The sequence below is a fragment of the Microtus oregoni genome, unplaced genomic scaffold (genome assembly GCF_018167655.1).
Source record: "Microtus oregoni isolate MIOR12 unplaced genomic scaffold, Mior012 000032F_ref0000030, whole genome shotgun sequence".
Lineage (NCBI taxonomy): Eukaryota > Metazoa > Chordata > Mammalia > Rodentia > Cricetidae > Microtus > Microtus oregoni.
Window position 1 is genome coordinate 26,387,429 of NW_024543091.1, and position 23,564 is coordinate 26,410,992.

Below are 23,564 nucleotides of genomic sequence, written 5' to 3' on the forward strand. Positions count from 1 at the left end.
TAATTAAAAACTAATTATACAAACTCAAATTGTAAACTGCTTTATTTAAGCTTTCTCTCTCTCTCTCTCTCTCTCTCTCTCTCTCTCTCTCTCTCTCTGTGTGTGTGTGTGTGTGTGTGTGTGTGTGTGTGTGTGTTTGTGTGTGTGTGTGTGGTGCTTGGGAAGGCCAGAAGAGGGTATATGATCCCCTGGTGTGACAGGGGGTTGTGAACTGCTTGGTGTGGGAACTAGAAATGAACTCTAGTTCTCTGGATGATCAGAAGTGCTCTTAACCACTAAGCCATCTTTCCTGCCCCAGGGGTGTTAGTATTAATTAGTAAGTTTCAGGCAAAAAATGGGAACAGATAGGGTTCCCCTCTTCAGAGTATAATAGCTTTCCTTCTCTAAGCATGGTCATCTCAAGGAACATATTCGATTCTAAGCAGTTAGAAGCAACCATAAGAAAGTATATCTCCAGGGTTAGAGCCAATATAACCAAACAAAAATACAGGGCAGCCTCAGTCCTTAAATGAGACAATGAGTTTTCTTGGGCGTACACACTACCACACCCTAAAGTGTCAGTAATAGGTCCTAAGTGCAGTTCCTTCCTCTTCCTGACTCAGCCTCACCCATAATATGCAGCAAGAAGGCAATGGATGCAGAGCAAGCCTCCCACTCCACACGCTCTGCTTCACACAAGGAAAGCATCATGATCAATGGAGCTGCCCTGAAGCTACACTGACAAAGATACAGATCATTGAACCCCGCCATGAAATGATCCTTTCCAGCTGCCACTTACACCCCTATATGGCCTCTTTTTAAAAGAGGTACAGGCCTGTGTGAGCCCCTTACCAATGCTGGACAGTAAAAGTCATCTCAGCAGGGGCTGGAGAGCTGGCTCAGTGGAGGAATACACTTGCAGCCAAGCCTGGGGACCTGAGTTCAATCTCCAGGACCCCCATGGTGCAAGGAGAGAACCAACTTGAGTAAACTGCCTTCTGACATGTGTCACATGGACCACCATGCACGCAGGTACATACAGACACAGAAAATAATTTTTCAATGTACTAAAATTTATTTAAAGATATCTCATTTGTAGACTAATGAACTGACCCATGTTCTAAAATGCAAGGTTTTTATTACCTACAGACTTTTACACCAGTTATCTTATTGATAATTAAACAAACTAAGTCATCCATAGTGTCTTCATATGTACCCCTAGCATGCCTATGAACATGTATTTTCCTAGTAATAAATCTCCAAATAAAATTCCTAGCATTATGTTTATTACACTAAATAGAAATCTATTTTAATTATAAATGCATTATAAAAAAGAAGTAGAAAAATCTTTACATTTCTCTAACACTGCCACACACTGTCTGGTCATCTCTGGGTCTGGTCAGGCCTTTGCCCATGTAAAATACTTTCCTGACTCTGAGCTATGACTGTACCTTCTTCTACCCCAGTTTTCTCACTTCCAAGATTTCTATTTCCTTGTAGACCTTTCTATATACTTGCATAAAAGCTCCCCATATTGATTTCCATGCTGAATAACAAATCACTACAAAGATGTATGTTCACAGTGGTGTAGATCAGAAGTCTGGGTGGGATTGACCTTAGGTCTGATCTCCCTAAGGCTAAAAATAAAAAGACACAGTGAGGAAGAGCTCCTATCTAGAAGAATGCACCTGGGCTCACTCGGTTGCAGGCAGAACAGAGTCCATGCAGCTATAGAACTGAGGTCTTTTCTTCTTTACTAGCTGTGATCCAGGAAACTCTCTCAGCCACCTAGGCCACCTACATTCCCTGTCCTGTGGTCCCAGCCATTATCAAGCCAGTAAGAGCAGGACAACTCCTTCCTTCCCTGCCCTTCACAGTTCTCTGGCTTGCTGATTTGTTTATGTATTCAAGACAGGGTTTCTCTGTGTAACAGTCCTAGCTATTCTGGAACTAGCTCTGGTAGACCAGGCTGACCTCAAACTCAAGAGATCCGCCTGCTTCTGCCTCCTGAGCGCTGGGATTAAAGGCGTGCGCCACCACCGCCCAGCTCAGGGAAAAAGACTTGACTGCCTTTTACATGGAAGAAAAAAAGTCTTCACTTACTTGTTTTATCTGTGTGTGTGTGTGTGCACGAGTTTATGTGCACATGTGTGCAGGTGCCTGAGGTCAGGAGAGGGAGTCAGAGCTTCTGGAATTGGAATTCCTGAGGTGGGGGGAGCCACCATGTGGGTGCTAGGAACCAAACCAGGGTTCTCCATAAAAACAGTGAGCACTCTTCCTCCTGAGCCATCTCTCCAACCCCCTTAATTTATTTTTATGGGTACATGTGTATGTCTGTGAACAAATGTGTACATGTGCCAAGTACCCAAGCTGGTCAAAAGGGGAATCCCCTGAACTGGAGTTACAGACAGTTGTAATGCACCTGACATGAATGCTGGAGGCCAAAGCCTGGTGCCCTGGAAGAACATCAATTGCTTTTAACCACTGAGCCATCTCTGCATCCCCTGGATTGCTTCTTTTAAAGGGCCGGTGTACTTAGAAAAGACCCACCTTGCTACTATCCCTTCAGGCTATATGAAAGTTGTGCTGAGCCAGAGGAACACAACCGGGAGGTGGGGGCACAAGGGTGGGTACTGGGAAATGCTAAGAATGTTAGTTTTGTGTTGGGCTCTTTAAGTGTTTTTTTTTTTGTTTGTTTGTTTGTTTGTTTGTGAGCTCCCTACAGTGGCTTTTTTTCTCCTCTTTTTTTTTTTTTGTTTTGTTTTGTTTTGTTTTGTTTCTATGAATGAGTGAAATTGCCAAACATGATTTTAGGGAGCACCAGCCTCACTCTTCCCTCACACCTGTCAGCCGGAAACCCTCAAGGCGACCAGGCTGCTCAGGACACTGCTGTCACCACATTCCTGCTGCGAGGACCACAGGAAATGAAGTCGTGACTCCTCCTCCAAGACACCACACCCAAGTCACAACCAGACCACCCAGAAACCCAGGAAAGGTAACACCAGCAAAGCAAGCCTTGGTGAACTGCAGATAACCCTGGATTCTCCCTCAGGCTGAGGGAGAGCATTTTGGGACTTACACAGCAAGAGGTCAGTGATTGGTACCATTTGCACTTCATTTGCATGCCCCACCCATGCTGTGCCTCCAATTTCACTTTTTTTTTTTTTGAGTCAGCAGGGAGACACCCTCCTATGCTGCCCTAGATATTACAACATTCCACCCAAAAAAAAAAAAAAAGTTTCTGTGGAATGTTTCTTCTTGCTTGCTTGTGATTGTTGTTCTCAGTAGTCAGGCCTAGTCAGTAACACCATGCAGATGAGCAGCCGAGACAGTGGCTGAGACAGGGGTCTGCCTGGGCAAAGATGGCAGATACAATAAGGTCAGTAGAACACAAGAAAGCAGTGCCCAGAGTTAAGACTGCCAGAGTCAGAGGCTAGGAGCAACTACAGGCCGCAGCCACTGGAAGGTTCCAAGATCCTGCATTGGCAGCTGGGATGGGGAGAGGGCGTGTCCTGAAGGGTTCCAACATCCAAAGCTAAGAGCAGAAATGCAAGCTGGCACAGACTAATGCCGTTGATAGTTGCTGCACACAGCGATTTCAGTAGTCTGCAAGTGTCCGACACTGGCATTTGTCACGTAAAGCAGTAAGCCTTGAACCCAGCACTCAGAGTCCTAAACGTTAAGTCTGTAGTTTCAAGGCTTGAAACCACCAGCCTCAGAGTCTGTCGGCCCAGTCCATAAACCTTCATCTGAGTAGAGCAGAGACCTGAGCCTCACTGGGAGTCACTTCCTTCTCACTGGGAATGAAATGACTGGGGACCTTCTACGGCTGCAGAAGAGTTGTCCTACATCCCTGCAGGGCCATGAGCACATTTCCTCAGCGCATTCCAGGCCCTGGGCATTAGGGATGAAAGTCTGGAATTCTGCCCATCACCTCTGGATCACACCCTGGAGGCTACAGTCAAAAAGCACAAAGGTCGCCAAGCCACAGCACTAGAAAACAGTGAGGTCCCTTTAAGTCCTAAGACTGCAAACATTTAACAAATACAATAAAATGTAAGGCTGCTTTAAAAACTGGAAAGGCACAGATTGACATCAATTTAAAAGGACGCTGGAGCAAGCAGGAACATACATACATGCATTTATTTATTCATTCGTTTCTTTACGGCATGTAACCCAGGCCAGCCTTAAAGGCACTATGCAGACAAGGAGGATTTAGAGTTTCTGATGCTGGGGTTACAGGTGTGCACCCCAGCACTGGGATTACACACGGTGCTAGAGAAGGGGCCAAGAGCTCTATATCTGGATCGCCAGGCAGCAAGAAGGCAGAAAGAGAGACTGGGCCCAGCTTGGGCATTTGAAACCCTAAAGTCCACCCCCAGTGACGTACTTTCTCCAGCAAGGCCACATCTCCTAATCCCTGTCAAGTAGCCCCACCTCCTAACACCCAAATGTCTGAGCCTATGGGGGCCATTCCTAGTCAAGCCACCACAAGCACCTGGCATACCGTAGGTGGGAATTAGATGTTACATGAAGACAGGACACAGTAGACTGGAATACCACTAGCTGTCAGGAGCTTCACTACTAGACAGAATTGCCAGTGAGCAAAACAAGAGAAAAACTCTACCAATACCGGGCTGTTCTGGCTCTAGATCCAGAGACAGGCAGTCTACAAGGGGGCTGAGTCACAGTCCCCAGGAACGGGAGAACACCGGGGTAGGCAACAGGAGCCCAGACTTAAAAAGAAACAAAAAGCTCCAAGTAGGAGAGGAACTGAACTTTGCTGACTGTTTTATGTGTGTTGGTGTGTGGTGTGTATGCTGCGTGTGGGGGTGTATGCACATACGTGCACATGTAGGTGGAGACTACAGTAACATTGGCTGTCTCTACTCCACAGCCCTCCATCTGTATTTTTTGAGATGGAATCCATTGCTAAGCCCGAAGCTCATTGATTCGGCTAGGCTGGCTGGCCAGTGAGCCTCAGGGATCCCGCTGCCATCTCTACCTTGGTTCCAGCCAGGCACGCTGCTCAGTTTTTTTCACCTGGGTGCTAGGGACCCAACACAGGTCCTCACGCTTGGCTGGAATTACTATTCTCAAAATAACCATAACTTGAACACTGGCGAATCTGCAAGTTCCAATGACTCATTCTCAGTACCATGAGCCTGGACTATGCCCCCCAGTGCCAACCAGTTGAGAGAGCACATTGACAACTGTGCATGACACCATGGAATGCGACACTCAAACGGTCCAAAGCATAACACCCTTCACCAAACACAGTGCTCCATTCTGTGCTGAAAGTTAGCGGAGGGAAAAATGCGCCCTTTGTCACCTTTGTGAAGACTGTTCCATATCAAGCGAGCTTTGTTCAGCTGACCACTCAAACTTATTCTGCAGAGAAACAAAAATTACACTATCTCAGCTCAAGAAACCAACATGAAAGATGATTTGAAGTGAAATCCAAAGACCTGTTCCTTGTGGGTCTAGGCAGTGAACTTCACCCTTTACCTCAGGGTGTGAGCATCGTTTTCTACTTCCAGAACCGAGCTAATCAGGGCCTCAATTATGCAGCCAGTGCCTAGCTCTCTCTACACAGTGTCGCACAGCTTCTTTTGTAGACCTTAAAACTTCTGGTGAGGCACAAGATAAACATGTGCAGCTCACTAAGGTAAAGTGCTTTGTCCCAGATACAAGAATTTTAGATACACTTCTGGGACTCAAGGCAAAATTTCTGCCATCTTGGTGTCTCTGGTCTTTTTCACAAACAAACCAAAATAGCAAGGTAGGGGGCTGGGAGATAGCGCAGCAGTTAGGAGCACTTGTTGGTTTTGCAGAGAACCTGGGCTCAAATTCCATCACCCTATCTTTCCCAGGCACTTGTGGGGTACACATTCATATATATGAAGTGAATTATAAAAAGAGCAGAATAATAGAATAATTTATATCAAAGAAATTTTTATATTTATAAAAATCCTACTTCAATCAACAAAAAAATGAGCTACCATTGGCTAAAATTATAAACTAGAAAGTGTATTTTAATGGTCAAAATATGAGATCCAATACTCTAATTTCCAGAATCATGTGAGCTATTCTAAATATTTTGGTAGTTTATGTAGCTATTTAAAAATAGCATTATATCCTTAAATGTAAGCCTGAATGATTAATTTTAAAGAAAAAAGACTCAAAAAAGTAAGATTTAGACACTATTTAGAAACATACACTGAAGGGTTTTGTTGTTGTTGTTTATATTCCCTGGGCAACACACACACATACACACACACACACACACACACACACACACAAACAAAAGTAAATAAAACTTGAAAACAAAAAAGTCAGGTAGTGCCATGTACATCTCTAACCCCAGTGCTGGGGGAGGGCAGGAAGTCTGCTTGGATCAGTGAGTTCAAGTTCAGTGAGGACCCTGAATCAAAACACAAAGTGTGTAACCTCACGGAAAGACACCCAACATCACTGGGATGCACATGTGCACATGCGCGAGAATGTACCCATGCACCATACAGAGACATACACAACACAGTCAGCCCACACACCAGGAAGCATTTACTTATGGAGTGAAGGAACAGAGCCTCCGAGTGCGGTGTTATACTCAGGCAACAGTCTCCTGGGGACTGCCATTTGAAGTTTCAGGTCAGTCACTGTGAGCAGGAATGGGGTCTGGAGCCCAACAGGCACCAGTTCCAAGCTCACACACGGCCTGAGGCCACATGCTTGACACCAGCCCCCTGCTCTCAGCAGTCCATGTCAGCAATCTTAACTGCTCTCTACAGAATCTCTGGAGCTTGGGGGACCACCACCCTTTCACCTGATGGCTGACACAGGTTCCTGTCTAAATGGGCATACTGATATTTATATTGCTATGTATATAAAACAATATAAAAACATATTACTAATTAGCAGGAGTGTTTCACAGGTGTGACAGAAATCACCCACATCATGTCCTAACACAGCCAGACTGAAAGTTAGCCTGAGAGAACAAAATTCACTATGTCTTTGCATTCTTCTTTATACCACACAACACATTATACTGGGGATATTTAAGATGCCCTGTTCTATTTTTTCTGAAAGATTTTTGTTTTATGTATATGGGTGTTCTGTCTGTCTGTACATCTGCATACTGCAAGTGTGCAGTGCTCACAGAGGCCTGAAGGGGGTGTCAGATCCTCTGAAACTGAAGTTTCAAGCACTTTGAACTACCTACCATGTGGATGCTGGAAATGGAACCCAGGCACACAGCGCTCTCAGCTGATGAGCCATCTCTCTAACTAAAGCCAACCTATTCTTCAGTGGCATGTGCTATAGTATTTAAGATGAAATATAATCTACAGTTTACCTTCCACTGGCTCAGTGAAAGATGCCGGCATATAAACTGTATTTTGTATATGTAGTCAAACGTAGAGAAAATATAGCCAGGGCTGTGAGATGGCTGAGCGTATAAAGGCACTTGGTACCAAGCCTGATGACTTAAGTTTAATCCCTTGAACCTATGTGGAAGGAGAGAACTACCTCCTTCAAGTTTACACACACACACACACACACACACACACACAAACACACACACACACACAAACACACCCATACACACACATAAAATGCAAAAAAAAAAGTAATTTTAAGAGAAAATACAGTCAAACATCAGCTTCTGAATCTAATGGCCAGCCTCATCCTACTTCACTGTGCTAATCTCTTGAATTGTGTTTCAATTTTCCATCACAAAACAATGAGAGAACCCAACCAGCTATCTGCTAGAATGCTGTGCATTTTCCAGACTCCAACAGCACACTGAGCCATTCATCCCAACTGACTACAGATAAGAATGTTTAAACAACCACCCGGGCTGCTAATGCATGGAGATATGGAAGCAGAGGACTCTACCCCGAGAGCATAATTACCAGGGAGTCACAGACTAGCTTTAACACCGGGATTTGTGGGATTCTCTTGGACTAGGAGTGAGGGAGGTTCTGACAATCTGTCTCCTGACTGCTCACTTGTGTGGGTCGTGGGTGCCTGTCTCTCTAGCACTGCATGCCCTGGGCCCGTGGCAGCTTCAGCCTGCACCACTGGAGCAGCTGGGAACTGCTTCAAGATGACCTTCTCAAATGGGTTCCCCCTGGAGCTTCCCCAGAAACCACACTTGAACATGGGACTCCCGCCTATACATTCACGGTATGCAATGCTCTCTATTTTTAAATATATATAAATGTGTGTATGCATGCATATGTTTGTGTAGATAGATGAGTAGATGAATGGATAAATGATAGACAGACAATATATAGATATTTATGTGTATGGGTATTTTTTGCCTGCCTGTATGCCTGAACACCACATGCATGCCAAGAAAGATGCTCATGGAGTCAGAAGAGGCCATTGGATCTGGGTTTTGAGTTACAGACACTTGTGAGCTGTCATGTGAGTGATGGGAACTGAACTCGGATCTTTAGGAAGAGCAGCCAAGCCAGTGCTCTCAACAACTGATCCATCTCTCCAGCACCAAGTGCAGCACTCTTAAAGATGACATTTTTAAGACACTATGACTTCCTTTTCAGGCCTCCTTCCCACCCAACCTCCTGGATATTATTCTAGGATTCAACAATGCTGAGCTGCCGATTTAGGAACTAGTTTCCTCCTCTACTCTACTTCTCTTCTCTATGCCTCTGTCTCTCCCTCCAAATGGTTTTTGCCCTTGCTTGGACGGCTTCCACCCTCCTCCATTAGGCTTCAGTTTAAAGGCCACTCAGCAGATTGGTGGTTGTCAGGGGACAGGGGAAGAGAAAGTGGGAAGAACTGCTTAATGGGTGTGTGGCTTCCTTCTGGAGAGAGGAATATAACTAAGTCGATAAAGGTGGCTTTGATAGCATTGTAAGTGCATTGAGAATCAGTGAAGAGTTCACATCAAATAGACAACTGGCTAACTTCGCACTCCCATGCCTCAGCTCCACCCTGGGTCTGGAGCTTGCACTGTATCGCACACTCCCCACTGGGCCAGTAGCTTGCACTGTATCACACACTCCATACTGGACCGGTAGCTTCATATCACACTTGCTACTTTATACTGCTAGAGCTCCTCCACAAAGCGGAGAGCCTCTCATCTCCCAGGGCTTAGCCTAGGAGCTCAAGAAATATTACTGTTCTGTCATTAATAAACAGAGACTGCATTCTTCACCCCCAGGGCAGCTACCAGAGGGAGATGCGGATGACTTTTAGAAATATAGGCAACAGAGCCAAGTTGGAGCAGTTGATGACTGGGACAAGGTCTCTGAAGGAGGCAGCCACAGGACAAGTGCCCGGCACACGGTCAAGTACCTTATCTCACTTCATCCTCCCAACTACCTGGCAAAACACAGGTGTTAGCTTCCATTTTCCAAACACAGAAACAAATACATTTAAGTCGTTTGTCAAAAGTCATGAAACCAACCACCAGGAGTGACAAGAGCTCAAGGCACGTGGGCTTCAGCACCTGCTCCTGGAGCACCATGTGTGTGACACTTCCCACTGTCCAGGGCTCTCGGAACTGTGGAAAGGCGTTCTGTGGCCCACAACAGACCTTTGCTAGGAATGAAAAGTGCCTTCCTTTCCCTCCTTACCTTCTTATTCATTACCATGATTGTTGTTTATATTTTGCGGTGAGTTGGTTGGTTGGTTTGTTGGTTGGTTGGTTGGTTGGTTGGTTGGTTGGTTGGTTGGTTGGTTGGTTAGCAGGCTGGTTGGCTGGTTGGCTGGTTGGCTGGTTGGCTGGTTGGCTGGTTGGTTGGTTGGTTGGTTGGTTGGTTGGCTGGCTAGCTTGTTGGTTAGTTTTTTAAAAGTTTTGAAAAGCACTTCCTACTCTTGCAAAGGACCAAGTTCACTACCCAGCACCCACAATGGTGGCTCATAATAACTCCAGCTCCAGGTACGCAGTGCTTCTGGCCTCCTCGGCCACCTAAGCTCACACGCACACACCCATAGACACACATAGTTAGAACTGATAAAAATTAAAATCTTTTTTTTAAAATCTGTCAAAAAGAGAGAAATGAATTCTAAAAGCTATCATAGTGATGAGACATCTTGCTGGGAGTGGTGATCCCTGCCTATAATTCCAGCACGGGGGGGGGGGGGGGGGGGGACAGAAGGATCGGAGTTCAGAACTCGCCTCCACTACGTAGTTTAACCAGGGTTAGCTAGAAAAGTCTCAGTCAAAACCCTCCATAAGGCAGCAGTATTTCTTTACAGTCCCTCTTACCCTCAGTAAGCTGCCACCCTTAAAGGTCCCCCACTAAAGAGTCACTTTTAAAACACCCCACCCTCTGCTGAGGAGCCTGCTGCAAATGAGAAAACCAAGTAAAGATGGGAGAATTACATACTTTTACTAGTTTACAAAGCATTCCTGTAGGGGCTAACTGTAGCTCAGTGGCTAGAGCATCTGCCTAAAATGTGTGGAGAAGGGGCGGGGGAAGGAGGACGAGGAGGCCCCACCAGGAAGCACAGCATCTTAGTTGGATTTTACTGCAGTGATAAACTCCATGACTATGTGCAACTTCAGGAAGAAAAGGGTTCATTCAGTTTATACTTCCAGATTACAGCCCGTCCTGGAGGAAGTCAGGCCAGTAACTCAGGCCGGAACCTAGAGGAGGAACCTGAAGATAGACGCTGAAGCAGGGACCCCAGAGGAATGTTACTGCCCTGTTCCCCAGGTATAAGCCCAAACCAGCACAGGTGGCCCTGCCCACAGTAGGCTGGGTGCTCCCGCATGAATTACTAATCAAGAAAATGCCCCCCAGACTTGCCCACAGGGCACTCTGAGGGAGGTGTTTCTCAACTGAGGTTCCCCCATCTTAGGTGACTTTAGCCTGTGCCAAGCTGACAGAAACGAAGCAGTACACAGAGGATTCTCTGCTGGCTTCCCCTTTACTCTGTCCAGACCCCAGCCATGGGAGGGTGCCATCCACACTCACACGGTCTCCCCCACTCAGTCCTCTCTGACATGCCTCACGAATCTCCTGAGTGATCCTAACCCAGCCTCACAGACAATGATGACTACCCACAACATGTATATGAAAAGGATGCCTGGCTAGAAAGAATCAGTCTTAACAAAAATGATAGATACAATCAAAATATATCATCTCAAAAAAAAAAAAAAAAAACCCGAACCAAAAAACTGTATGCCTTTTTCAAACACACACCCACACATGCATATAACCTTCCAGACAACAAGCCGGGCAATCTTAGTTTGATTAGGTCCTCATGATTTACACTTTCTTAAACATCAATTGGGATAATGTGCCAGAGGAGCACACATATACACACAAACGCATAAGTACAGATGGAGCAGAGTGAAAGTATAACATCAGTGTGGAACTGGAGATGGCAGCTCTAATGGGACACATTGAGTCTGGGACACTACAAGCTACACACTAGAGACTGGTATACCACGGGTTATACATTAGAGACTGGTATACCACAGGTTATACATTAGAGACTGGTATACCACGGGCTACACACTAGAGACTGGTATACCACAGGTTATACATTAGAGACTGGTATACCACGGGCTACACACTAGAGACTGGTATACCACAGGTTATACATTAGAGACTGGTATACCTCGAGTTACACACTAGAGACTGGTATACCACAGCTTACACACTAGAGACTGGTATACCACGGGCTACACACTAGAGACTGGTATACCACAGGTTATACATTAGAGACTGGTATACCACCGGTTACACACTAGAGACTGGTATACCACAGGTTATACATTAGAGACTGGTATACCTCGAGTTACACACTAGAGACTGGTATACCACAGCTTACACACTAGAGACTGGTATACCACGGGCTACACACTAGAGACTGGTATACCACAGGTTATACATTAGACACTGGTATACCACAGGTTACACACTAGAGACTGGTATACCACAGGTTACACACTAGAGACTGGTATACCACGGGTTACACATTAGAGACTGGTATACCTCGAGTTACACACTAGAGACTGGTATACCACGGGTTACACATTAGAGACTGGTATACCTCGAGTTACACACTAGAGACTGGTATACCACGGGTTACACACTAGAGACTGGTATACCACGGGTTACACACTAGAGACTGGTATACCTCGAGTTACACACTAGAGACTGGTATACCACAGGTTATACATTAGACACTGGTATACCACGGGTTACACACTAGAGACTGGTATACCACAGCTTACACACTAGAGACTGGTATACCACGGGTTACACACTAGAGACTGGTATACCGCGAGTTACACACTAGAGACTGATATACCTCGAGTTACACACCAGAGACTGGTATACCACGGGTTATACACTAAAGACTGGTATACCATGAGTTACACTCTTTGGGAAGATAAAATAGCCAAGTCTTAATGTAACAACTGTCACAAAATTAAATACCCAAGACAAAAATGCTAAGAAATAGAAGGGAAGGAGACAGAGGCCCGGATGAAGCAAGAGACATGACTTGAGCCCCTCTCAAGGCTGTGACTGTACAAGCAGCAAAAACAAAGATGCAGCACCCTTCCCATTGATGCAAAAGAGACCTCAGAGAATGAAGCTGAAGAGTTCAAACGAAGGAGTACCAGTGAGCCACAAACAGCAGAACAGGTGTGTATGTCCGTTAATGAAAACAATTTAAAACAAGTTTCTCCTATCAAGTTGGCAGAGACCCTTAACTTCAGTAGCAGCAGGGTGTGGGAGTGCAGATCACTGACAAACAGGAGCTGGTTCTGAGACAGCCCATAAAGTCCTTCCTTGCCCTTAAATGACCCCTCTTCTCCCCATTTCCACACAGTTCACTCCCTAGCTTTAAAGTTTTGTTCTTGCCTTTTTGAGACAGGGTCTTTCTGTGTAGCCCTGGCTGTCCTAGACTCACTATGTAGACCAGGCTAGCCCAGAACTCACAGAGATTGGCCTGCCCCTGCTTTCCGAGGGCTGGGTTCAAGGTGTGTGCCATCACACCCAGCACTAAATTTTAAATTATATCTATTTGCAATGGTAAGGGGCTGAGTTTCTGAGCCACGCTACCAAGCTTGCTATTAACTACTAACTATAAATCATGAGCAGGTAAATTATTTAACACCATCTGAAATGAAGGCAACAGGGCCATTTGTCAGGATTGCTGTGAGCACAGACTGAACACGGATCACTTAGAACACAGGCCAGGCAACGCATTCAGTAATTATCAGTTACGGGGACTATTGCTAAAATTCCTTACTCATAAGCAATATCTGTGCAAACAATTCACGAGCGATCACAGTGCTCTTAATGTTTGCTCAGGTCCTTTCAAGTTACTAACAGCTTTTTAAAAATATTCTACTTATTTGCCTTTATGTGTGCAAATGTGTTCATGTGTGTTCACTACAGCTAATGTGTGAAGGTCAGAGGACAATCTGGAGACCCAGTTCTCTCCTTCTACTATGTGGGTGTGGGGGATGGAAGTCAGGTTGTCAAGCTTAGGGGCAAGAACTTTTACCCCTTAGCCAATTTGCCAGTCCCATGTACAGCTTTCAAGTACAAAGTTAATTTAAATAACAGAGGATTCAGAAGTCATTACTGTAGGATCGAGGGGGTTCTACGTTAACTGGATAACCAAAAGGTGGTTCGGCATCTTTCAGATAGTCAGAACCACTATTAACGGTGCTGTGAATAGACTCCTATTTGGCTGTTTATCCTCAACTGTATTTTGTTTTCTACAATAAACATGCACGATTTTGTGGGGAGGAATGTCTGCTTTCCCGTTCCTGATGCTGAAGAGAGACTAGGGCCTCACACAGGCTCGGCAAGAGCTCTGCCAGAGAGCCACATCCCCAGCCCTGAAAAGTTTAAGACCACAGTCTTTTACCCTGACAGGTGTTGTCTGAGGTTTGCTTTCTCTGAAAGGTCTGTGCCATGCCTGACTGGATTAAACAATCACTTGTCATCACAGCCTGCTTTGCCAGGGTCTTTGGTCACTCTAACACATCAGTCCCTCTAACACATAGGTCCTCTTAGGTACACTGTGTTGGAGATGTCACCACTTAAAGATGCCCATGATGTCAGAATTTAAGTATCAACAAAACTCTTTGTGATTACAAACCATCCAATTTATTTGTGGTGGTTAGTTTGGGGTTTGGTTGGGTGTTTGTTTGGGTTCACTGTGTTGGTTGGCTGGCTGTTTTCCTATATTCTTAGCACTAAAAGAGGTACCTACATTGTTTAGCTATATACAGCTAAAGAACTTTTTCACTGTGTTACCATGGGCGGGGGGAGTAAGGCAACATGAGTCAACCATCCCACCCTCCTGCTTATGATTTTAGAGACACACTTCAGCCATCTGTCCTGAGGAATCATTGGGCCTATCTCCTGTGACTGTTCAGGCCTGGGGGAACTCTAGCACCCTTAGGTGGCTGGGCAGATGCTTGCCAAACTCTGACAGGGAGAAGTAAAGGTGTCCAGGCATGGGGAAGAGGCAGAGACAGTACACCCATGGTGTAATGTGTTAATCCAGTCTTCTGTAAAGTCCGCATGACTGGGAAGAACTTAAATCTGCTCACTCTTAGGTCTGTCAGGAAGGGAGAGAGAAAGAGACGAAGCTGTCAAGTTCCAAGTGTGAGGATAACTTCTGAGGATAACGGTTTCATGGCCCTGCCACTTCTCCAAACAACAGTTGAAACTTGTCGAGTAATTCTAATTTTAATTCAAGATGTTTTGCTTTTTTTTTTAAGGAAGAAAAAAGTCTCCTATGAGCCCCAAGCAGCCTCCTGACACCCTACTGTCTCCCAAATTCTTAAGTGTGCTAATGATTTCTTTTATCTACACTGTAAGACCAAAGTGTGTTTAAAAACCTGCTGCCCCTCAGTGCACTGTTTAGTTAAACATGTACACACACACACACACACACACACACACACACACTGCTCTGCCTCGAAGGCTATTCTAATATTACCTTTCTACTGACCCCACCCTACACATCTGTGCTCCCACAGCAATCTAGATGGACCTCTTGTGCACAGTGTATGTGCAGGTGTGTACATTTTCATTCACGTGTGTGTGTGTGTGTGTGTGTGTGTGTGTGTGTGTGTGTGTGTAAAACAGATGAAAATCTCAGCAGACCTTCCTCAAGGGCCTTCCACCTAGTTGCTTGAAACAGAGGCTCTCAGAGGCCTTGGACTCACCAAGCAGGCTGTGCTGGCGGGTCAGCTAGCCCCAGAGCTCCCCTGGGCTCCACCTCCCTAGTGCTGGAATTATAAGCATGTACTACGACACCAGGGTTTGGAGATCACACTCAAGTCTTCACGCTTGCAGGGCCCCTTATTGGCAAGCCGCCTCCTCAGCTCCGGCTTTACACAGACCGCTACCACGGTGCTCATACTACTGCTTGTTAGGGTTTTATGTCCAACTCCCTTCAAATCCTTGGAGGCTGTGACCAGATGTTTATTATAGAAACCTTAGTGAAGAAAAAATGAGAACAAGATCACTCCAAGGTATGGATGAGGTTTATTGTAGCTATGAGGGAGAATTTAGCCAAAGGTTAAACAGATTGAACATGGCCACCAGACTGAACTAGGCCATGGGGAGAGGGGCGCTGTCAAGACTGAAGAGATGGGGGCAAAAAGACCAAGAGGCCAAGAGAGTACAGAACCAAAATGGTTGAGTTACAGGAAAGAGAAGCTGGAGGAAGGGAAGCAGAAGCCCAGGCCCTGGGAGGAGGAGGTTTAGGATGGGGGTGGGATGGGAGGTGCTGGGAGGAGCCACAGGAACTGAGTGAGGCTTTTCCTGGGTTTCTTTGAGAACACTTAGGGCATTGACTAAATTCAATAAGCCCATTAAAGCAAATGCATTGTGAGCCCCCAGCTATAGTTATGAACTCACGACCAATCCTATTTCAACTATATCCCCTCTCATCCCCCCAGGATATTCTGAAGCAAGCTGCAGGCTCCCTATCAGTTCATCTGTGGGTACTTTGCTAAATAGTCCACTGAGAGATAGACAGTGATAGTCTTCATAAACACAGACCCGTCACCACCATCACAGTGGAGTCTGTTGGATAACTCCATGTCAAGTTTATAACTGCTGGTCCCGTGTCCACGACTGTCTTAGAAACTTGTATATTTTACAGCTATTTAGCCAGGGGCTCAAAAGAGTCCACCATTTCGATTGGTTAAGGGCTTCTAAACCCTTAACTCTCTTAGGACCTCTAGGTTCCTTCTCCACCTCTTCCCACTTCTAAAGACACTGGTTCATCTTAGAGTTTCCCACAACCAGAACTTCGGAGGCTGCTTCCCATGTTCCTCTTCTGTATTTCTAAAAACTGGCTATGAACGTGAAAGGCTTCTGTGTTTGGGTGTGGCTCTTCTTATAAGAACTCTAAGGTGGTAAGGACTATAAATATATTATGTCTGTCTTTCTTGAGATACTGGTAGCCTCTAATGGTCACTTGGTCCAGACTCTAAATCCAGTAACTCATTCATGACTGTAAAACCCCAAGGTATGAACCCCATTCATGAGCTAGAACAGAACATGTGATGTACTAGTTCAACCCTTTTCCGTCTATTGTAAGAGTTTTCTCTTTCAGAGATTCTGTTTTGCTGAGATACAGTTCACACAGGGAAAGAAGTCTTTATTTTCCCTGAGCTTAAAAGAATGCATCTGTACCTAAGCATCTTCCACAGGTGACTAATCAGAGTGCAGTCCACTGACATTATCTTTATTGATGCTCCTGCTGGGGACGAGGGTCTCTTGACTGTGGTTTCAAAGTCCAATCTTTGATAGCATTCTTCCATCCACTAAGAAAAGTGATTACAGGCTTTGCTGCCCTTGCCTTGGAATTGTCCAGGTCTCCAAAGAGGGTATAATTATTAACCCACTATTGAGCCCAATTTATGTTTTCCATAGTTTCAAAACTAGATAAGACATCTGTGAGGCTGGAGAGATGGATCAGTGGTTAGGTGCTTGGCTTGCAAGCCTGAGGGCATAAATTTGAGCTCCCAAATCTATACAGAAAGGCAGGATAGCATGTGCTTGTAATCCTAGTCCTGGAAACTGGAGGCAGTAGGATTTCTGGGACTTGCTGGCTAGCAGAGCTAGCTTAACTGATGAGCTTCAGCTAATATGAGTCCTTGTCTCAAACATGTGCTCCTGAAGATGACATGAGGTTGTCCTCTGTCCTCCACATACATGACTACACACACTCACACATGCACCCGCACATATGTGAACACACAAGCATGCAAAAATTTAAAAATAAAGTAAATAAGCTGACTATTCCAGTTTCTAACCTGATATGGGGGTTGTCTATTATGCATAATAAGGTAATTAAAATCCTAAACTATCACTCAAGTCTGGACTATGTGAGAAAAAGACATGGAGTGGGGAGGGAGACATATTGGGAAGATGTGGATGGAGCTGAAGGGATGAGTGGAAGTGGATGTGACTAAGATACATTATATACATGTATGAAATTTTTACAAAGTGTGTATATATTAACATTATATATGTAAACATATTATGATAATATAGAGAGACAGGGAGAGAGAGCACTTGATAGACGGAGAGAGTGGTTGAAAGCACTTGCTGGTTCCCAGCATTCACGTCAGGTGGCTCACAACTTCCTGTAACTCCAGTTCCATTGGGTCTGACTCCCTCTTCTGACATCTGAGAGCACCTGCCCTCGCACATGCAACACACACAGGCACACATACAACTAAAAACAAATCTTAAAATAACATAAAAGAGCTTGAACACTGTGGGGGGAATGCCAGTAAGTCTGCAGTTTCCAGGTGACCCCAATGAGGCATTAAGGCTGAAGCTGGGGTACACAAAGGGAACTCTGTGGGTGCGTGCATGCACACGTGTGCACCTAGCATCACGTATCAAAGTCAGAGGACAGCCTGGTATGTCATTCCTCAGGAGCGACAGTCCCCCTTGTTCTGAGACAGGGTCTCTCACTGGCCTAGAGTTCCTAAGTAGGCTAGCAGGGCAGGTCAGCACTACCCAGGATCTTCCCACCTCCACTCCCTGCACCCGGTTATAAGCACATGGCACCCTACCAGCATCTCCCACCTGGGTGCTGGGGCTCTGGGTCCTCACGCCTGTAAAGCAAGCATTTGCCCAACTGAGCCATCGTCATAACCTCAAAAACCCTCTTCATTTGTAACCTTCCTCCCGGGGCCACAAGGAAATAACATGGGATAACAATAAGAAGCTATCTAAACAAAGTATTAATTAAGATAAATGTTTTTAATTAAAGGTTGGGTTCTTCAATGACAACAAGTAAATTGTGTTTAGCAACTCATCCTGAGTTTAGGATAAGTGTAACAACTTGTGCTCTCAATTATTCCCATGATCCCCAAGTCACTGCAGTGATAACTTAGCATCCTAGCACACACGCAAATCCTGGGGTCTAAAACCTGAAGCCTTCATTCTCGGAACCATAGCCTAAACAAACTCATGTTTAAACCTTTATGCTTTCTCATACGTAGGGCCTAATATCCCTGGTGGGAATAAAAGGTGGATTTGGGGTTTTGTGTTTTTGTCCACAGTTGTTCTACTTGAAACCTTAATTCTTTAGAAACAGCAATATTTTTATCAGGGGCAGAGACCAGCAAGATGCTTCAGAAGAGTTTCCTTAACTTAGAAAATCCACTGCTCTGTGTAACAAGTAGAGAAAGGACAGCAAAATGACAATTACAATCAAAGACTTAATAAACCAGGCTGCAGCTCAACAGTGAAGACATCTTGATGCTCTTGCAGGGGATCCATGTTCGGATCCCAGCACCTATATTAGATGCTCAAAACTCCAGCTCCAGGGAATCTGATGACACCCTCTTCTGGTAACACACACACGCAATTGTTTTAAAGGAGCTTAATAAGTTACAACAGTCAGGATAGGTGCTATTTAAAGGGGAGAGCCCTGACAAGAACTGTTTACAATATTTGTTTGTAGCACCCTCTGCTCCATCTTGAAATACAGCCCCTTCATTTTATTGCTCAAATGTCCTAACCTGAACTCCACAAAAATGAATAAACCTACTATTACTGTACATCATATAACTGACATAGATCTGATGTAGTACTTCCAGCCATTTAATGATCCCATTGGGAATCGGAAGCTCCAATTTAGCAATTAAGAATAAATGTATGTCAGGTGTGGCTGCTCACACCTGTTAATTCAACATTTAGGAAGCTGAAGCAGGGGGACCTCCATGAGTTAAACCTAGACTAGACAGTGAGTTCCCAGTCAGCCTGGGATAGCAAATGAGACCTCATCTCAAAACAAGCGAACACAACACAAACATTTCCAAGTCTGTGGTTAATAAATGCACAGGAGAACAGGAGATCAACCTTCAGATACACACTACCAGCCAGTGTAGTGGCAAATGCCTTTAATGCCAACAGTGGGGAGGCAGAGACAGGCAGATCCCTGAGTTTAAGACCAACCTGGTCTGCAGAGTGAGTTCCATGACAGCCAGGACTAAACAGAGAAACCCTGTCTCAAAAAAAAAAAAAAAAAAAAAGAAAGAAAGAAAGAAAGGACAAAACAAAACAAATCATATATTTAGCCATACTGACCACTGTGAAGTGCACTTACTCATATGTGTATGAACACATCCTCATTCACTGAACTCTAAAGCCTTTGACCTTGCTCTAACTAACGCTGCTGCCGTGGAGAATGGTGAAGCTTACTTCTCCTATATGCAACCATAGCCTGGCAGGGGACAGCACAGTGTGCGCACATGCTGTCATAAAATACTCACACGGCTACACCCTCAGTCTGTAGCTCAGCTGGTCAAGCTGAGACGTAAGCAAAGATAGCTACGGTATAAACATACCAAAGTTGTTCAGAGTAAATTATGATCATTTCCATGAAAATTAAATGAACATTTCAAGACTCACATTAGGAGATTCAAAACTTGGAAGAGGAGGGAGAAAAAGGAAGCCAAGCTGTACACCCTCTTACATTACAGGGAATAAATGTTTAAAAATGAAACTGAGCCAGGTAGAGGAGCCCATGCCTCTAATCCCAGCTTTCGGGGAAGACAGAGGCAGGTGGGTCTGTGCGGATAGCCTGGTCTGCCTAGTTGAGTCCCAGGGCAGCCAGGGCTACATAGTGAAACCTTGCCTAAAGAAATAAACATAACCAAACTAAGAAATAAAAATGCACACTAAACCAAATTTGGGAGGGCTCTGTTGTTCAGTATTGCCCCTTGAGAAGATCAACATGTAACATAAAATCACAACAGCAAAGTGGTATGAAAACAACCACTTTCTGCATAGGGAACACTACAGCTATCAAGAATCATAGTAAAGAGCAGTTTGTGTGAAAAATCTGGGCTTCCTAGACAGGAAGTACATACAAAAATCAACAATGCACAGAAAAGTAGAATGGACGACCGGCTCCTAGCAAAGATGCAGAGGGCTCAGAAGGACACGAAAACAGGATCAAGTTTATCCACCAGGAAAATACAGATCTAAAGTATCCTGAGGGTCTGTGAGACCCTTGGTGGGTAAAGGGACACGCCACCAAGACTGACCTGAGTTTAGTCCCCAGGACCCACGTGGAAGAAAAGAACCGACTTCTGATAGTTGTCCTTTGACCTCTACACACACACTGTGGCACACATGCCCATACACAAGCAAACACACACAAGTAAATAACGTGGGATTAAAAAGATTAAAGTACCCTGAGACACTGTATCTTATCCATCAGACACTTTGCACTGTTATTTCTATAAAGTGTGTACATGCGTGCACGTGTGTGTCTGCTGGGATGCGCTTTCTGTGGGAGCATGAAGGCAAATAATATCCCCAGGGGATTCTGAGGAAGGTGGGGCTGAAGCACAAAGATGAGAGACTGACAATCTGTTGAAAATATTTTTGTTCCTGGTAGACATTAAATCAGGTGCTGGATCTATCAAAAAGGTTTATGGGCCGGGCGATGGTGGCGCACGCCTTTAATCCCAGCACTCGGGAGGCAGAGGCAGGCGGATCTCTGTGAGTTCGAGACCAGCCTGGTCTACAAGAGCTAGTTCCAGGACAGGCTCCACAGCCACAGAGAAACCCTGTCTTGAAAAACCAAAAAAAAAAAAAAAAAAAAAGGTTTATGGCCAAAAGCGGAGCTGAAGAGAGAGACCCGGACGGAACAACACGCACACACAACACGCGCACACACGGCCAAAGCAGGCTCTGGGTTGTGCAGACTGAAAAGCTCTAAGGCCTGTCCTTCCCGATGGTTTGGCAGGCTTCTCCCGGGCACCACATCCAGCTCTTTCATTTTAAAACTCCTACACAATATATCCTGTGCCTTAACAAACTGAGCCGTGTGTGCCGCTTCAGAGAGGGTAGTTTTCGCACCATGCATTTAACTTGTATGACGCTAAGAAACGGCAGAATGCTCAGTTTAGTGCATGCGAAAGCCAAACTCGAGAGCCTCACGGTCCAAGTGTTTGAGCCAGCATGCATACTGAGACACCAGCAACAGCTACGACCTCTGGGCGTCTGGAAAATGGGAGTGAAGAAAAGGGACATAACCTCCACGTGGGAACATAAATCCTTGGTGCTAATCAACCTGGGAGGAATACAGCTGCAAGGCTGGGGAAAGGCAGATCTTTTGCTAGCAGGGGAGAAACTGATCTGTAACCATGGTTACCTCCAATACATTACGTTTTTTCTGTCAAATATATTTAAGTCAAACAAATAAATTTTCCTGTGAGTTTACAAAACATATCATCCAATGTCAAAGACTAAGCCGTCTGAATCAATTATTTCTTTCTCTCCCCACCCTACCCATTTTGTTGGTTTGTTTTTGAGTCAGGATCTCATAATCCAGGCTGGACTCCAACTCCCCGTTTAGCCCAGACTGGCCTTGAACTCGTGATTTTCCTGCCTCTGCCTCACAAGCTGGAATTACAGGCAGGCAGCACCACACCCAGACTCCAAATAATTTTTCCTATTTTTTTTTTTTTAATCTCGTTTCTCCTGTTTCCTTTAAGAACAACTGAACTACTACTAAAGGAAGTCCTTCAGGAAGACATTGATCAGAATTAGTCCGAAACCGGCCACAAATTAATTTGTATTCTCACAAAAAGCATACAATCCCCTCGGTGAACTCTGTATAAAATTATAGAGGTCTATTTTAATTACGACCACCAGGTAAGCAGGCAGTTTGCACACTCCACCTCCTCTGTTTGACTGTAAAACTTTTAAATAGAACGTCCTTAATGACAGAATTTTGATGATCCGGCCATTCTAACCTGCCAAATTATCCAAGTTCCAACATCTGCAGGCAGGATGTTTCCCAAGATTGCTGTTCTCTCTGCCAACTCACAGAGAAGCTGTACAGCTAGCTCCACTTCTCTCCGGCCGCACACGGAGGCCAGGCTTCAGTTGGGCACCCACATCCCGCACCCACCTGCCTCACAGGTGGGATTTACTCTGCCAACAACAGGACAATCACCTTCCCGACTTCGCCATCCCCAGGGTTAAACACACAAGCGGGGCTTTGTCTGCATTTGAGATCCCTATTCTCTCCCAGCCTGGCTGAGAACCAGACTTCCCTCTGACAGCGGAGGACACACTACGTCTCTCCCAACTCTGGCTGGGCTGGAAGCCGCGGAGCCCAGGCGGGTCCGGAGTCCGCGCGGGGCGGCACCGGGTTTGGAAGACCGGAGCCACCTGGACCCCGGCACCGCGTGTAGTGAGCGCGATGGGGACACGCGAAGAACAGGGGGACACCACGGGAGGGCAGAGAGGGAGTCCCCTGCGGAAAGATGGGAATGGTGGACCCCAGCAAAGGTCAAAGTGAGGAGGAGACGTGGGGCTCCTCCGAGAAGCTCAGATTCTCTGTGAGGGGCTCAGCAGGAAGGGTCCCCAGGGTCCCCGCCGCAAGCGCTGCTCACCGTGCTGGCCACCGCGGTGGGCGATGAGGGCGATGTCGGGCCGGGCGCGTCCTGCCTCCACAGCCGGGATTTGAGGCTCTTCATGGCCGCGGTTCTCAAGGGTCCCGGTCCCCACCCGGCTGCGGTTTGCGAGCGCTAGGGCCAGAGCAGCGGACGCCCTGGAGCGCGCCGGGCCCGCCCCACCTGCCACCTGGGGCCCGGGGGCCTCGCTCAACACGGTCGTTCCGGCAGCCAATCGGGCCCGCTGCCTGGCTAGGGTGGGGTCGGTCTCGACCAATTGGAAACCGGGAAGGGGGCGGGACTTCCCTTTTAAACTTCATAACACCCTTCCTCTCCCCTCTGGAGGAAAAGTTAGGGAACTTCAGCTCTGCAGCGCGTGGAGTTGGACTGCTGGGTGGGCGGAGGCGCAGCGCCGGTTCTGGCCTGTGGTGCCTGCACACTTGGGTGGTCTAAGGTTAGAGAAATCCGGCCTAGACCGGTTCTTATCTCCCCAGAATCCGTCTTCTTTTTAGCTGGTAAAATTTTTCTTCCATCAAGTCCCAGCATACCTACACACAAACCAGCCTCAAGCAAGTTCCCATTCAGGATCTTCATAAGGATACGAACCCCAGGACCACAAATCTCACGGCCACACGGGAAACTCTGGGACAAACAAGCTTGTAAGAAAAAGGAGCTGTTT

General features: G+C 45.9%; 1 protein-coding gene across 2 annotated transcripts in view; it reads right to left on the bottom strand.

Annotated features, from left to right (window-relative positions):
• Positions 1 to 23,061, bottom strand: part of Uaca (uveal autoantigen with coiled-coil domains and ankyrin repeats) — an 88,212-nt gene extending 65,151 nt beyond the window's left edge. For both annotated transcript variants that reach the window (XM_041679672.1, XM_041679671.1), the window contains exon 1: positions 22,886 to 23,061. In XM_041679672.1, coding sequence (XP_041535606.1) covers positions 22,886 to 22,969 — 84 coding nt within the window. In that variant the 5' untranslated portion in view covers positions 22,970 to 23,061. The remainder of the gene's footprint in view (positions 1 to 22,885) is intronic.
• Between the last annotated feature and the right edge of the window lie 503 nt (positions 23,062 to 23,564).